General features: G+C 40.2%; 1 protein-coding gene across 1 annotated transcript in view; it reads left to right on the top strand.

Annotated features, from left to right (window-relative positions):
• The window catches only part of rims2a (regulating synaptic membrane exocytosis 2a), a 145,086-nt gene that overhangs the window by 123,357 nt on the left and 5,125 nt on the right, over positions 1-16,604 (top strand). Inside the window, exon 27 of the mRNA XM_040117351.1 lies at positions 5,126-5,343. Within this exon, the coding sequence (XP_039973285.1) occupies positions 5,126-5,343 (218 nt within the window). The remainder of the gene's footprint in view (positions 1-5,125; positions 5,344-16,604) is intronic.

The raw sequence follows: 16,604 nt of genomic DNA, 5'->3' as shown, positions 1-16,604 counted from the left end.
AATAAAGAAATTACAATTTAATGATTTGACTAATTTTCTTTATAGATGAAACGACTGGCCTGAAAAAATACAGTGAAATGACTGTAATTACAAACCAAAGAAAATCTTGATGCTTGCCATGTTAATGCTAAATTAATGAAGCAACATAAGTATATGCTCAGACCTGTTTCAACCTGAAATTTTCCCAATATACACAAACAGTTACATTTTTTCCTAATGGAGACACAACTTACCAAGTGCAAACTACCCATTTTAATTAAAATGACCGTATTTTTAACATTTGCTTTTTTACACCTAAGTGAATTTAACTCTGTTTTGCTGCCAGAGGTAAGAAGCCCATTAGTTATGTTCTCGCTGTAAACTGCAAAAAGCCGAGCAATACATTATTTCAGAATATTTCACTGACCTTCACGCTGCTGCTCAGTGACAAGCTCTTAATTTGTGAATCTAAGCAGGAGAAGAGAAGATGCTTGTTGTATTTACATGTCATAAGCTAAGCAGTGTCATATGTACTTTCTGCACTAGGATAAGAAAAGGGACGTCTATTCTCCATCTGCTTTTATGTAAGCTCTGCCAGTGATAGCACTCACATCAACCTGTCCACTGAACCTAAACAACAAACAACGCAGCCTTACTATGAGAGTCTCAAGATCGATACTGTAAAAACTGAATATAAACAATCATGTCTCTAGACATTCATTAAGGGGCCGGCAAATTGCTGTGTAATGGATAAGATGCTACCTGCTTCAAGTGAGTAAAGTTTAATCACTGCTCTGCTTATCTACGTATGTATCATACGAGCAACAAAGCAGTGTGATTCGGCAGAAATAGTGCTGCTGGCTACATTTACTTATGACTCATCTCCTATGTATTGAGGTCACAGTGTAAATATACATCTGCTACACATTAAACAGGCTTTGCTGTACGAGCATCATGGTAGCCATATTTGTTTTTAGTCCATTGGCACTTCCACTGCACAGAAAGGCAAATGCACACACGCGGCTCTAAGCTGATGTTGTGTCCACTGTCCTCCAGGATGTAAGGAGCTTTCCATCAGCACTTTTAAATCTCACACCTCCTCTTCTCCTCCTCGTCTCTCTCTTTCATCCAATATTGTTGCCTGGGTAACGGCTCATTGATGTGAGGGAGAGTAAAAACTGGCGTTTTGAAGGACAGGGGCTGATCATTAGTAAAAGGAAGGAAGAGATGTTTACCCTAACCTCCGCTCCACCCACCCCGTTGACCAACAGCCTGTCTAGTGAATGGAAGGGGAGACCTGTATCTGAGTTGCCTCTGCAGCCAATGATAACATTTCAAAATGAGACTCAGGATTTAATTAATCACCTCAGCTCTGCTCACTTCAGCCTCTGACGAAAAAACTTTGTAGCTGCGTTGACAGGCATGTACGCATGCTAGTGCTCTGGCTGAGGGCACAGTTTCCATGGAAACCCATTTTTCTGCGTCACCTGGTAAAGAAGCCGCAGACAAGACGAGCGGATTAATATGGGAGGACAGGAGGCACCTTGCATGAACTTTACATTTCCATACAGCATTCATGATGAGCATATCGGTTTCTTCCTAGTTGAGTAAGTGAATCGGCCCCTTAAGAGTTGAATTAAAACATATAACTGGATGTGGACTGTTGAGACTATGTGACTGCATCTCAAGTGCACTGTAGTGAATTTATCAATTAGTTTTAGTAATGCAAGTCTGGCAGGCGTCCGGGGGACAGTACTTTGGGCTTTATATAAATATTGTTTTATATGAAGATGAAGTCTTCAAAAAAAATCATTTTACACTTGATACAGAGTCTACTAAAGACTTTTAATAGTCCATTTTTTTGCCTTATGATAATCAGCAACCAAATTCAGAGATTTTTCACCTTTTTTACATAGCAGTGGTATGTTGCTATTCTTGCAGTACCTCATGCCAGCTGGAATTAAACAACTTTCGACAACAATTTCTAGGTTTTATTTTGTTCTGAGAACATCTTGGCCTTGATGAAAATGCATGGTGCTGCAATCTGCATGATGAGGAACACTATGTTCTTTGGGCTGAGGTTGAAAATCGGAAATCCCTGAAGAGTCTCAGTTTTCCAAGCAGGCACATATACACACTGAGACTAGTCTGAGTGCCAAGAACTGTTCAGAGAGGAGAGATTTTGTAATGAGAGGAGGTGTGGAGAGAGCAGCAAGTAGAAGTTAGTGTAAATCTATTTTATGCAATTATGTTTATTGAAGTTAAGTCAAAGTTAAGTCATGATAGATCGCTAACATGTCCTTTCAGGCCAGTAATCTGTCCATTGAGAAATGTACACGGCAAGACGCTTAATATAGTAAGCAAAAATATTTTAGTCTTAAGCCAAAATAAGACCAAGTGTTAATTTACACCAGTAGAATGTTTTTGTTTAGATCACATTTTCGTCCATTTAATGAAATCAAATGCTGTAATGTTGAGTAAAATCATACTTCATACCAGTGGGAAGTTCTTCAGAGAAATAAATAAAAAAACAGACACAGACCTTTGCAGTTTAGCAAATTTGATCAATTTTATTAGTACAGTGTGTCCAGTTAGACCAGTATATTATCTATTTAAATCAACAGGATGTTTGTATGCATGTTAGAGAAGTTAACATTTTAAAAGGTATTATTGGTCTGCCTGGGATCTGCTTGGTCAGCCAGGGATAAAAGCTTGTCCTAGATATAAACACATTGACTTGTACAGTGCATCTAGTTAGACTCCAAGAGCATTTGCCCTATTAAATGAATGAGTAGCTTTTAAAATGTGTCATAGAACATGATTTCTTTTATTGGGAAGGTTCCGAACGGGCTCTGTGCTCATCCATTTTAAGCCCAGTGGGTAATAAATAATTTGTAGAGGCAACAATGTCCCAGTGTCCCTGACCTCTCTTCTGTGCTGATATTTGGTGTAATGAAAGGGGCAGCGTCATCACCCTGTGTCGGGCAGATGAAATACAGCCTCGCTGTGATGACATCGAAAGAGCATATTTTAGAATGTCACCTGCAGCACATCAGCCCGTAGAGTTGTCAGGAGTCCAGATGCTTGGAGTCTGCTTCAAAGCTTCTGGGCTGCGATAACTGATCAAAGTCACTAATCCCCCAATAAGCATTCAATATTTATGTATTAAAGTACAGGCTGATCCATAACAGAACCCGCCGGCACTACAGCTGGTATAAACAAAAGACTTTATACCGAAGTCTGAGATACAAGGTTTGTGCATTCTTTTACAGCACATCTGACTTGTTTCACCACTAGCTGCCAACCAAAATATGGTATAAACCACATTACTGGTTTATACCAGTATTACTGGTCCCAGTAAAACAGTGAGATCAGGCTATGCATGCCAGGTAGATTTGGACAGACAGACTGCTGAAGCTCTAGCAAGGGATAACATTTGAATTAAAAGCATCACTCAACTTTCATGTCAAGGTAACACTATATTGCTGCCTACGCTTGAAATTCTGTGACAATATCAGATGTAATCTCCATTATATACTGATTATTCTCCTCATTCTAACACAATGGAGCTGAACACTAATGTTGAATATACGAAAGAGCAGAATTTGAAGGAGCCTAATTGCAGTAATTGATAGAATCAATTGTCAAAATGCATTTATTCTTCTCCCATTTCAGTCAGCGTGTCTCTCCATAAGTTGTCTTATAAGGCACTTACCACAGTGGAGGTCAGACACTACTTAATGAATAGTACCCTGAGGGTGCTACATGTCACTCATCCAATTAAGAATGCAGAGCCTATGAAACAGAATGTAATTTGTCTCTTAAAGATTAATTTACTGGCGGAGCTAAAATAAGACCTTAATTTGGACACTGGCCTACTTCCTTTCAATCAAGAAGAGCTGGAGAGTAATGCTGATAGCAGACAACGTTCCTTTCTCTGTGCAGCTTAGTGTAAATGTAGTGAATGTGTGGTTACGACTCAGGTCCAGAGAGGTTGCACAGTATTTTCTCTCTTCAGGTGAACATGAAAGACAGCAATAGAATAAAACAACATTTCCTATTACCTCTAAGTTGTATGTAGATAAAATAATATACTCATATATACATATACTTATAACATAAAACAAAGACGCTAAGGTATGTGTATACTTGTTAAACTGTGGTACACTCGGTAGGATTTATTTCAACTAAAATAAATGGTGAACTTTATAAGTTTGAACTAGTGTTTCAGATACAGTTTAACAGTTGGAAAAATCTTTAAACAAACAATTTCAACTTACATGGAGATTGAAAGTTCAAACAGAAGCTGGCATCTTACCACTAGGTCCACCAATAGCCGTTCTGCAGCTTTCAGTCGTATGTAAGGAAATGCACTCAACGCATTTTTTAGAACCTCAAGGATACATGCAGTGTGTTTTGACGATAAACCCTCAATGTAAATTTTATTTGTTTTCAAGATTACTCCATAGTGCAAAAAAATCTGGTACTACAATAAAGCTACTGAAAATATGAAGACCTAACATGCAAACAACTTATTAAATGCTTATACTGGGACTAAACGCTGCCGCACTCCTGTGAGTAAAGTTGCTGATATTCCTTTTCATTTAAAACTCTCACAAAAAGGCCTCTAAAGGTTCTCATGGTCAGTCTGCACGACAGACAGCATGGTTCAAGTCTTCACGTACTTGACAATTTTTGTGTTTGAGCAAATATAATAGACATAAAAAGAAAAACTACTCTTACAGCTCAAAGTGACCAAAAAAAAACTTTAAAAAAGTAGTGGCATTCAACTTTTTAAGGAGCTAAATTCATTACAATATGTAACGGTTGATCTTTCAATGCATGAACAATCTTTTAGGATATACAGTACATCCACTTTAAACCCCAAACTATACTGTAATATACTGTCATGAACTCCTGTACCTGAACTCTGTCCTTTTCTCCTCTTCATCCCACACTTTGTCATCTCCTGCATCCTCTATTGTGTCCTCCTCTATCCTCTCCTCCTGTTTCCTCCTCCATCATCTCTGCTTTCGCATCCACCGGCCTCCTCTCTCCTCTGCCCTGTCCTCTTCTCTCTGTCCTTGCCTGCCCCCCTGCCAATGGTGGTGGCTGACAGTGACTTTGCATCCAAAATGAAAAACAGGCAGATGGGCTCATCGGGCGGGATGAACATCACCAAGAGCACAAGCATCAGCGGCGACATGTGTAACCTGGAGAAGACGGACGGCAGCCAGTCGGACACGGCGGTCGGCACGGTAGGCACTGACGACAAGAAGAGGCGCTCCAGTATTGGTGCCAAAATGCAGGCCATGGTTGGCATGTCGCGCAAGAGCCGGAGCACCTCTCAGCTCAGCCAAACAGGTAGGGCATCCAAGTGCACAGTCAGTGTACTGTATGTATGTTCAAATGTACATCTCTCCTGTGGCCTCTTGTTGTGTCCGTGCGGGTTTCTCTGTCATTTTCTGTGCTGACTGTTGAGTTCTAATGGCCCTGCTCTCTCTTCTCCAGTTCTTCCTTTTCCCCACCTTTTTTTTTTTTATCTTAGAAGGGACTCTGGACTCTGCAGAGTATTTTTCTTGAGGTGAAGGAAACAGCATGACTTTTTCTCACACTTTTTTCTCTCTTTTTTCTAGGCAACCACTCACCTGGAAATACCTCTTTCTCTATCTACCTCCCTGTTTTCTTTCCTCTTCTATTACATCACTGCAGTCGTGTTTTTGTGCCTAATGCTGATGATTTATTGTGCTTCTTCGGTAATCATTTGTCATTTCATTTTGGAAAAAGTGTTATTGCTGTAAGAGCTTTCCATTTCTGCCATTGATGACCTCAGCTGCTTGTCACGTTTTGCCACCTTCCTCATGTTGTGATGCTCTCTTGCCTGTGATGTGTGAGTGTAAAACTCTACTTCAAACTGTGGGGCTGCAGTTGTTTGAATTTGTTTTTTTGAGTGCATGTGAGAATGTGTGCACATGCAAGATATAGACAAGAAGGGGTGTGTATTTTCCTTCAGCTGAATTGCAGAGCATTGGGCTAATACTTTTCTTCTCTCTTCGGTGTATTTTTTTTTTTCTATCCTACTTTCTGCTCAAAAACCATTTGAGAGGGGTTGAGCTGCTTAAGCTGGTGCCAGACAATGTGAAAAACAGTGAAGCAGGTGGCGTGCGGTGATGTGTCTGGCCAACAGATTGGTGTTTGGTTTGTTCAAGTGCCTATATATCTCGTCTTTTCAACCTTAAAGTGGTCAGTAATCACTTTTACCCATCAGCACCTTCTGTCCTGATCTGACTAGATAGCATGGCGGAGGGATGGAAAGACACGTAGAAAGGGATCAATGTTGAGGTGAGATGAGTGAGAGTGGAGCGCTCACGTGGCATTGAACTGTCCCCCCCGGCTCGTGATTTGACTGGCACATGTGCTGCTACCTTATCTCTCTGAGTGAGTAAGTTAATTAATTTATTAGAATTAGAATTCATGTCACTATGTCAATCTGTACCTTTTTTCGCATTTAAATAAGGCTTTATTTAAGATATGGGTGTTGGAAGATAGACGACGATTTTCCCTGTGCGTTATGAAACGGTCGTCCGTGTCTTGTGTTGTTGGATATTAATGATGTTTACTTTGCTGAATATGGTCACTGTTCTGGAGTTTACTTTAGGGAACAGACAAAAACCAGCTGACATTTGCTCAGATTTTTATTTTAGGATGCCCATTTGATCTTTCTCTGACAATCACAGGAACAAAGTTACACACACATGCACTCACTCTTTCCCCATGCAGACAGCCCGAACCAGGCAGTTTGAATCTCTTAAGGCTATATCAATATTTCACTCAATACTTCTGAGTGCATCAGATGGAGTTTGTGAGAATGTGCATACATCTGCCGTTCAATATTTGAGAACTGTCTTTGGTTCTGCACCAGCACCACCACTGTCAAGCTGCCTTTTGCCCTACTTTGTTGTGCACTATCCTGAGAGGCTCATCGCCTGCTAGAAGGGTGCGTTCAGAGGATGGTCGACTTTAAGAGGCTGCTTGGCAGTTTGTGTGCACTGCGAAGTGCTGGTGGGGGATGGGCAGATCAGCCAAGCAGCAAGACACTGGCTTTGACAAACACAGGTTAGTCAGATGGAAATGGATGTGCTCCCAGGTGGCTACCATGACTAGTGTGTACACAGTTTTGCAGCTCTTGGTTTGAACTGCTGGTTTTGCCCTCCGTGGAAGGCACTTGATTTTTCCGGAAACACAAATATATCAATTTGTCGGAATGAAAGTTTGGCTAACTGGGCATATTTCTACAAATGTCCATAAGTCCATAACAGGACCTGACACTGAGCACAAGGGCGCAGTAAAGAGCAAAAGCAATGGACAAGAGAGAGTAGCCTTTACAGTACGTGGCCTCCTACGTATGTGTGCATCCAGCAAGACGTCCAGCAGGTAACAGCCTTTGATGAAAATCTAGCACTGAACAGTAAAAAGATACCAGCACATGTTTCTTGGATGGAGAATGGAGTTTATTGATGAGACTGATTCATTATTGAGTTCATGTCGCTTTGATCAATCATACACAGAAAAAAAAAAAGAGGACATGGTTTAATGAGGCAACTCTGCACGCGGCAAAGCACAGTAACACACCTGTGATGATGAAAGCAAGCACACAAATGTTTAAAAAATGATTTGCTTTTTAATAAGGTTACGGTTGTGCGTGTGCTCATACAGGGGAGCTGTTGGTTTTAAACTGGTCATCATGAGCAGCCTGAAACATCAGGCTGATTTATTATGTTCACTGTCCCATCTGCCATTCAGCAGTCCTCTGGTCCCTGGTGCATTATGTTTCAAGCTCAGTAGAGAGCCTCTTTATTCCACATAAAACCCCAAACCCAAGTCCTGCTGCACAACCTGACTCAGCTGAGAGCATACAGTCCCACCGAAATGTTGCAAGCTGATTGAGAAGATTTCCGTTCTGATTTGCGTCCAAAAAACATACCTGTTTCTTCTACCTCTTAATTCCAGTGCATTTACTATCTGTGCTACATATTCTCAGTGGGGAGGCTATCATAAAAAAGACCTGCTGTTCAGATTTTCATTTCACTGTGAATCACACACACACACACACACACACAAATACTGTGTGCATCCTTAAGTTATTATAAACGCTCTGAAAGCATGTTCTACATGCCTTTATGTGAATTATTCAAGATTATTTGAGTTCCCTTTGTAGGAACAATCCTAATTCTCTTTTACTCTGTCCAATATGCACATCGGGAAGGCAGCTCCTTCAGTCCAGTGGATTATTTCTTTGCTCTTGTTGCCTTACGAACAGGAGAAATACGAGGGCTGTCTCTCTTTCACTCCGGTGAAGAAATATTAAGCACATTTTTCTACCATTTTTTACAACACAGCTAATAGCATTCTACCCGATAATCCGTTTCAGCAGTTTTACCTCATAATGGCCTCTGTCTAAGAGTCCTGATGGTGTCCCAGAAACATAATCAACAGCAAGCTTTACAACTCAGCACCAGCCTCTATTAAGGCTGAGGAGGTTAATAGTGCAGGAAATACAGGAAATTGGGCCTTAATAGGCAAAGGCAGGGGAGACTGCCTGCAGTGATACAGAAATAGGAAAAAGATGGAATCAGTAGGGTGGATTCTGAGTATGTGGTATAATACATTGTCAGTAACATCTTGCTTCCTGTGCTCCTGGGTGCAACCTTGAGTGTTCTAGCGTGATTGTTCTTACATCCAATTTTCGCTACCTGACCCCGAAAGACACTCAACGTTCGGATCAGATGTGACACTCTCCGAGTTTAAAAATTCTCTGTGAGAGATGATTTAAAGTATACTTCAATCACTTGTTTTTTACCCCCAGGATTGTTTTGAAATGGCGGTGCTGCATGATGCCATAACATCGGCTCGAAAACTAACTATGCTATGCAGCTCTGTCATACATTAAGAACTAAAATATTCAGTATTTTCTGACAAAGAGTTAAATGTTGCCTCAGTGAAAGAGAGAGCATTTATGCCAATTTACCCACTAAGCCCGCAATATCCAAATGTATACAAGAGAGAGAACATTGCATTGGCTGCCCCCTCCTCTTTCACTGCTCTCTCACCTACACTGGATACTGACGTGGTTTTGGACCTCCAAAGTCCTCAGAGGGACTGTTTTGTATGCGGTAAAAAAGCTGAACTTTGAGCTTTCAGCCAAGGTAATTTGTCCTCTGTGTTGAGTTGGGTGCGTATCTCAGCAGCTCCCCCAATTGCTGAAGCTGCTAATTAATCTCCTAGGGGGCCAAAGCAGACATGCTGCTCTCAGGTTGATGCATGAACAGAACACAGCAGCACAGGTACAACCGAGGCTGAGGGATACCAGTGCCCTATTGCTTTCTCCCCATCCATCTTTCTACCTTATTTAGTCTCTCATTGAGTCCTAACTGACATTTGTTTCTCCCTATCATTATATCCCTTCTCTGTGTTCTTCCTCATGTTCTCATTTCACCTTCTAATCTCTCCTTCACTTCTCCTGCAAGATTTACAGTACCCTTTCCTGTCTGTGTCTCTCTCTGCTACTCCTTCTCCCCCAGTTCTCTCTTTCCATCTCTATTACAACAATCCTCACGAGGACTCATGGCTGTTAATCAGCCTGAGCTCTCAGATGAGCCATCTCTGCAGTGACCTCGATGTGTGTGGATACACTGTAGGAGTGGTGCTACTTTTATAACTTTCAAATTGTATTAATGGATCTACTGCAATATACCAAGAATGATGATGTCAGAAGTCAGAGCAGTAACTTACACGCCCTCATAAGAATAGAAAATGCTTGTGACAGTAGTTTCCACAGATCTCCCATTTTTCTGCTGTACTGCAGCCACCATGTGGAACTCAGGTTTGTCTATTGTTGTTGTTTTCCTAGCCCACTGAAGTTGACCACAGCAGTTTTCCAAAACTGCTTGTTGTATCGCACAGTTATAGGATGGTGTTAACTGTCACACTGAGCATTTGTGATGAACTGATCCGATGAACTGATCAATGAACTGATCCGTTCATTGTACAGCTTTGAGACCGCCACCTTTTCAAATCCCAGCAACACATTAAGGCCTTGAATATACACTAACTCGCATTGCTGGCATTTACAATAATTCCTGAGTCTAATTTATTACATTTAAAGGCCTTTTTAGGGTGCTACTGTGTGCACTTGTTTACTCTATGCAGGACATGTTAATGCAAAAGAGGGCTTAGTTTTGCACGGGGTACGGTTTCTGTTTCCATGGTCACCGTACATTTTCTCTCAGGTTCTGTACAGCTCGAGCAGAAACCGAACACATCAGATCAGCATTAAACACGAGACAAATTTGGGCTGCATTTTATAATCATATGGAATGAATAGTATCTTGAGTCTTGCAGTAAAATGAAGGCGAGATTAGGTTAAGTTAGAGCTAGGTTTTTTTTGCCCCTGATATGTTTGTAATATTTCACTGTCAGGCTTCATAATGGCAGAGCTGACTGGCACGAAAGACAATAGTGTGACGACTATCCTTTAAAATCAAAGACAAGGTATTTCCCCCTTCACGGTCCACAGAAATGACTTACCACTTACTTTTTTTATGGTATTAGAATCATAAGCATATCATACTGATATTGCTCACTCTTTATCTGAAATAATTCTTTGGTAAGTGTTGTACTAATCACTGATGACTTTATGTTTATTCATGAGTTGTGATGTGACTATCAGAGTTGGTGGACTAAATAAATTGTTTTCAGCAGCACAGTGTGTCTCTCCTAGCAGTCTTTGTACTTTGCGTTATCAAAGAAATTAACCAATGTTCTTGTTTTGAAAATATTTTTTATATTTTATGGTAATCGTGCCGGAGCATAACTTAGCTGTGATCCAAGTAAAGAACAAAGATCTGTTAATGATGACCCTGTATATACATGAACAGTAAACACGAAAGCCGTGGAAATTAAGTGCACATGTAAGTGGAGCTACAAACCTCTGGTCTTTGCTGATACTGCTGCAAACTCACTCATTGCACTTGACAAAAACAATATTTCTATAGTGTTGCGGTTGAGAGGGAAGTGTACTTGATTTACTCTTGAACAGCTAAGAGCACACAACATTCTCTTTATAATGTCGTTTTGGCACTGTGTTGAAACTTATACTGATTATACTACTTATGGTTTTCTAACAGATCCATCCCGTTGTCACTATTGAAATTCATTGTTGCAGACATGAAGTTGAGCAGACCACAGCCATAGTGCTCCATCATAGAGAAAACTGCACATATATATAAATGTTAATTTGAAACCTTCAGTCGGAGTTTGCTTATAAAAAGACATACTTTTGAGAGGAATATTATCTGTAATGAGTCTACATCTCAATGAGCTCACGTCAAAAGCTGTTGATTCATCCTCTAAACCCTCCCATGCTCCACCAGCTGGTCAGTGTTTTTTGCCTGCAGTGTGGCTCATGTTCCTCAGCCATATGTCCCCTTTGCCTGGGTCTGAGGCTTGGACACAGTTTAGGGTACACTAGTATAGTCACGTCTACATGTCAGTACAGTGCATTCTTGCCGCCCATTTTAACTGGAATAAAGGTCCAGCATCCCTGCATTTTTAGATTTTTAACTGCTGCTAAAAATACTGTTTGGACTTCCTCTTCGAAAGCTGACAGCACTACTCTGTAAGTGTCAGTCAAAGAGGAAGCCTAATGAGACATGCAGTAGAAAAATACTGTGGTCAGTTTAGTCATGGAGCGTGAGTGTGATGTTTCTGCTCTTCATAAAAATGGTTAAAAACATTCTTATTTCCTCTTTGAAGTATGAGAAGTAATCATGCTGTGGTGATGTGTTCGTGCTGCAAGTTTTTACATATCACACTAGTTTGTTGTGGTTGTAAGAAAAATCAGCTGGGATGATGTCAGCAGTTTGTATCACGATATTTCATATACACATGTAAGGCTTGGCAGCATTTAGATCCCCTCTCTCTCTCTCGTTCGCTCTCCATCTGTTTTAGCCTCAGTGTTTGCACCACTGAGTGAAGGGAGGCAGCCAGGGGACGGACTGTTCCGACTGCTACACCTCCTGCCTTTCATGTTCTTACCTCACACCTTCCACTGAAGGTGTGAACCCTTTCAGTGGAGGTGTGACGTGAATGGCAGGACAGTGTGTGTACATGTTTGGGTATAAAGTCTTTTATAATATATATGAAACATGAGCTGTCATATCATCAAGAAGGATTCTTATTTCTATGCTTTCAATTGCAAACAGAACATGCAGGATCTAAAGCTATATTAATTAACATTTTTATATTAACATTCAATCAATAGATGTCTCAGAAGATGTTTTTATTACCCAACTCTGCAGTTCTATGAAGCTGCAGTTTTGTGACTCTCGCTGTTCTCATTAACCTCCTAGGCACCGTTTTCTAGATCAAAAGTCTGATGAGTGGACGGTATGCTACCTTCCCAGCACCAAACGGAAGACTGTTTTGGTTGTTGTATTATTGTCAGGAGTTGATGGGGACCACAGCAGAGCTAGAGGGAGGAAGAATGTTGGACTTACCTTTGTCAGGTGAACACAAACACGGTTCACCTGAGAGGGTAACCGCCAACACATTAACTGGAACAACAAAGCAATTTGTGTCTCGCATCTAGTGGTCAAAATCAAAAAATTTGTTATTGCTTTAAGGTGTTGTAAAGTGAGAATGACACAGAGTAGTAGGCTCTGACATGATTTTATACCTTGTTTTGTAATTTAAGCTATTTCACTTTGTGATGCTCATCATATTTGAGCTACACACAAGATAGGAAACAGCACTTCCAGACTGCAGGTCTGGCCTGTATCAAGGTAGGCAGCAGGGAATGTAAACTGAGAGAAGAGAAAGTGTTTGCCTGTGCTTGCACTGTACTGGTGTGAGTCCAGGTGTATGCGCATTTAAGTGCTTGTAAGTGTGTGTTTACCTACATCCGTGCACGTGACTGCCAGGGTTAGAGGCGTCCATTAGGCTGTGTTTACTGTGTGTAGGGCCAGAGTCGCTGTCTGACGCTTTGCCTGGCCTGGTCTCATCAATTAGAAATACTTCCGAGTGCTTCCGGCTGTGATCCCTGCCGCCTACCAGGCAGAGCTCACATGTGACTTCTGGGACATTACACTCTTGTTTTCTTGTACTAGAATTAGCGAGATTCCTTACATTCCTGCCTTCTGAGGTGCCTATGATTTCGAGTCGCATGCTCACTGTAGTGTAAGTTTGTCATAGTTTGAGTGAGACCAGATATGTTGCTCAGTCTGCTTTAAGGTTAATCCGCACTAGTTATGCTGTTGTGAAATCAGACAGTACCCTCATTGCTTAAAACTGGAGATTCTCTCCAAGAAGGATTACCAAACTTTTTTTATCCTAAAAGACCTGAATTAAAGATCTGAACACTTGAATTAAAATGCATAAAAAGACCATCTGATAGTGATTTATGAACTCCCCGTAACACATTATTCATCTGAATATTAATCCCGTTTTAAACAATCTGGTCTTTGTAGCCTAACTGAAGTGACACATTTTCAATAAAGAGATGCATGCACTTGTGAAGAGCCCTAGATTCTTATTTTTTCATCTGGCACAATTTTGAACTTGTTTGAAATACTCTAATTGTAAATGAATAGACTTTATTTTATTCATAACATTCTGAATTATGGGGTAAATTAAAGTTTTTGGGTGGCTTTTCATGCGAGATGGGAACTTTGTTTTCAGAGTCCTTGAACGCATGTAATTAAGTTTATATTTTTTCAAGGGATGTGCCAGGTCTCTTTGTGTCTGTCATTGTGCAGTGGGTGGATGGGTAAGAATAAACAGTACTGTAGGTGTGAAAGTTGAAACGAGCAACACGTGCCAAATGTGTTTTCAGAGTGAATGCCATCTACTGTTCTCACGTGTGCAGCGAAGCATTAGCTGTGACGTAGACAGAGGAGAGAAGAATTCTCTTTTTCTGGTGTGTTTTGGCTTATTATTTTGGCCGAGCAGTTGTATGAACCACCTTTTACTCCAAAGCAGTTAATAGGAAAAGACATGAAAAATTCAGGTCTTTTCTTTTGGTAATTAATTCCATTAGGTGCTGTGATAATTGCATGTTGTAGGTTAGTTTTGTGCTCCCTCAGAGCATCCGCCAATTTAATTCTAATCATATTTATGATTTAACAAAAAGACAGCAGGCATATTGCTGTTATTTGAGGAGCCCAGTGAAAGACTTGAAACTGCACAATTGGTGGTTTTATCAATCTCTGAAGTCCTTATAGTTTTCTTATTTGTGAAAGACATAACAAAAAAATGTCACTGAGTTGAGGTGATGATTAAGAGTTAGGGATTTTAAGTCATCATCTATAATATTTGTAATTTATGTATCTTTAATACATCCGTTTTGTGGAATATCATGAAACAGAAAGCTCTGTTGCTACAAAACATCAATAAGATGTTAGGTTGTACTTATAGGACCTGTAGTTGTAGAATCACATCTGTTACCTTCTGCTGCTGTAGAGGGGATAATGTTCAGATTTCAGCTTTTAGTGTAGCTAAGTGAGGCTGAAAAGACTTCAGTGTATAACAGAATCTCATGTTGCTACCATATGTAAAGATTACATTGGGCGTGTCAGTCGTGATGTGTGTGCTACAAATGTTCCAAGAGCAGGGTTGTTGTGTCATAGCCAGTTGATAAAAAAATGCTTTCCCTTTCTTTAGAGAGCCTAGTATAATGTAGTATTCATATACCGAAGTGAATGGACAGTGTTACACTGAGCATTCATTTTTAATGCTAAAACAGTTTGTTGTATCTTTTGTGTATAAATAAGAGCGTACAGTCCTGCTAGCAGCATTGTGAGGCTGGACACTGGTACACCAATGTTTTGAGCTAAATGCTAACATCACTATGCTAAAATGCTCACAATAACAATGCTAACATGCTGATGTTTACATAATGTTTACCATGTCCATATCTCCTAACCTTTAGCGTGTTAGCATACTAAAATTTGATAATTAGCACTAATCACAAAGTACACTGATGGAAATGCCATTAGTTTTGCAGGTATATGGACATAAACCAAAGTACTGGACAAATTTTGGCTTGACTAGATTAACACGACCAATGGTGTAACTTTATCACTCACTCACTCACTCACTAATTCATTCAGTCAGTGACATTCGCATTTATAGGGCTGGCCCCACTGTTGCAGTCCAGCCAAAAAGTTAAGAGATCATCAAAGTTATCATCATTATTCATACAATCCACCCATCCAATAGTTATAAAGACATGTCACTACCAATTACAAATGTCAACCTCATGGTGGTGTTGGAGGAAAAGTCAGGGCATCACCAAAGTCATTTGGCTTCATCTTCTTAGGAACATAAATGTCTGGACAAAATTTCATGGCAATTCACCCAACAGAAGTTAAAATATTTCAGTCTGAACCAAAGTTGTGGACTGACCATCAGAACGAAAGAACATCGCCATCCCTAGAGTGACACCGCTAGTACGGCTAAAAACCTATAAAATACACGATTCTCTCAAAGACAGAACTTTTTCTTTAAATGAGTGACATTTTTGATTAATCAAAATGTACACATTCTCTAGATTAATGTCGCTGTATGACTTAACGGGAGCTTTAACTGCTGAAAAATCATAGGCCTATTCTTTCATAAAGAAAGACTCTTAAGAGAACCCATTAAAAATGACCCAATTGGTTGCATTGTAACTGTATGTGTTTGTCCAATTTCCCCCTAGCTGTGAATGTGAAGTGTTGTTTTTGCCTGTGCTGACCTACATATAACTTGCAAATGGACGCCATGCATGAAGTGGGTCTTTCATGGAAGTAGGTTGCAGGGTCTCTCAGATGGGAACTTTCGTCTCAGCGATAAAACTACAGGGAGCTTGCTATATTTATAATAGTGCAGTAAAGCACCATAACTGTCTCGCCCTGTGCCTGTTCTGCCAGATACATATTCAGAACAAAAGCGTTAAAGTTGGTTCTCTAGCAACATGTCAAAGCAGCACAATATTACCTGATTATTTTTATCAAGCTGCAGTGGTGACAGTTACCAGAGGAGCAAAAGTTTAGCTTGAAGGGATACATTTGCTTTATGTGTTACTAGCCACTAATCATGCCAGTAGCATGATGAACTGAAGAAGCCTTTTGGATGAGAGGCAAAACGTCTTCAAGAACGCCAAGCAAGTCCAGTTGCCTTTGCATAGCACTTATAGAATACCATGACTTGGATGACTGAGAATCTTCATGCCAGTAGCAGATTTATATTTCAGGGACCACCAATGAAGAAACCACTGCTGTGTCTTTCAGCTCTGGACTGTGTCTAAAAATAGTAGATACAGTCAAAAAATGTTAATATTTAGGTAAGTTTGACATAACTTCAAACAACAACTTTTCTGATTGTTTGGAAGTGAGCTTTGTGATTCGTCAAGGGAAACAGAATTTTGCTTAACACAATATAGCTGTGTAACAGAGGATGTGGAAGAGTAATATATGAAGTTTTCAGGTTAAGCATGTGAAAATGACTATCAAATTGATTTTCTAATTCTAAGCAACTATGAAAACAGTCAGAGTAAGCAAAGTGAATTCCTCCCAGCACAACACAGC

This window comes from Xiphias gladius, chromosome 22 (genome assembly GCF_016859285.1).
Source record: "Xiphias gladius isolate SHS-SW01 ecotype Sanya breed wild chromosome 22, ASM1685928v1, whole genome shotgun sequence".
Taxonomy (NCBI): domain Eukaryota; kingdom Metazoa; phylum Chordata; class Actinopteri; order Istiophoriformes; family Xiphiidae; genus Xiphias; species Xiphias gladius.
Note: the sequence above shows the minus strand (reverse complement) of the source record. Positions and strands in the feature narration are given on the sequence as shown.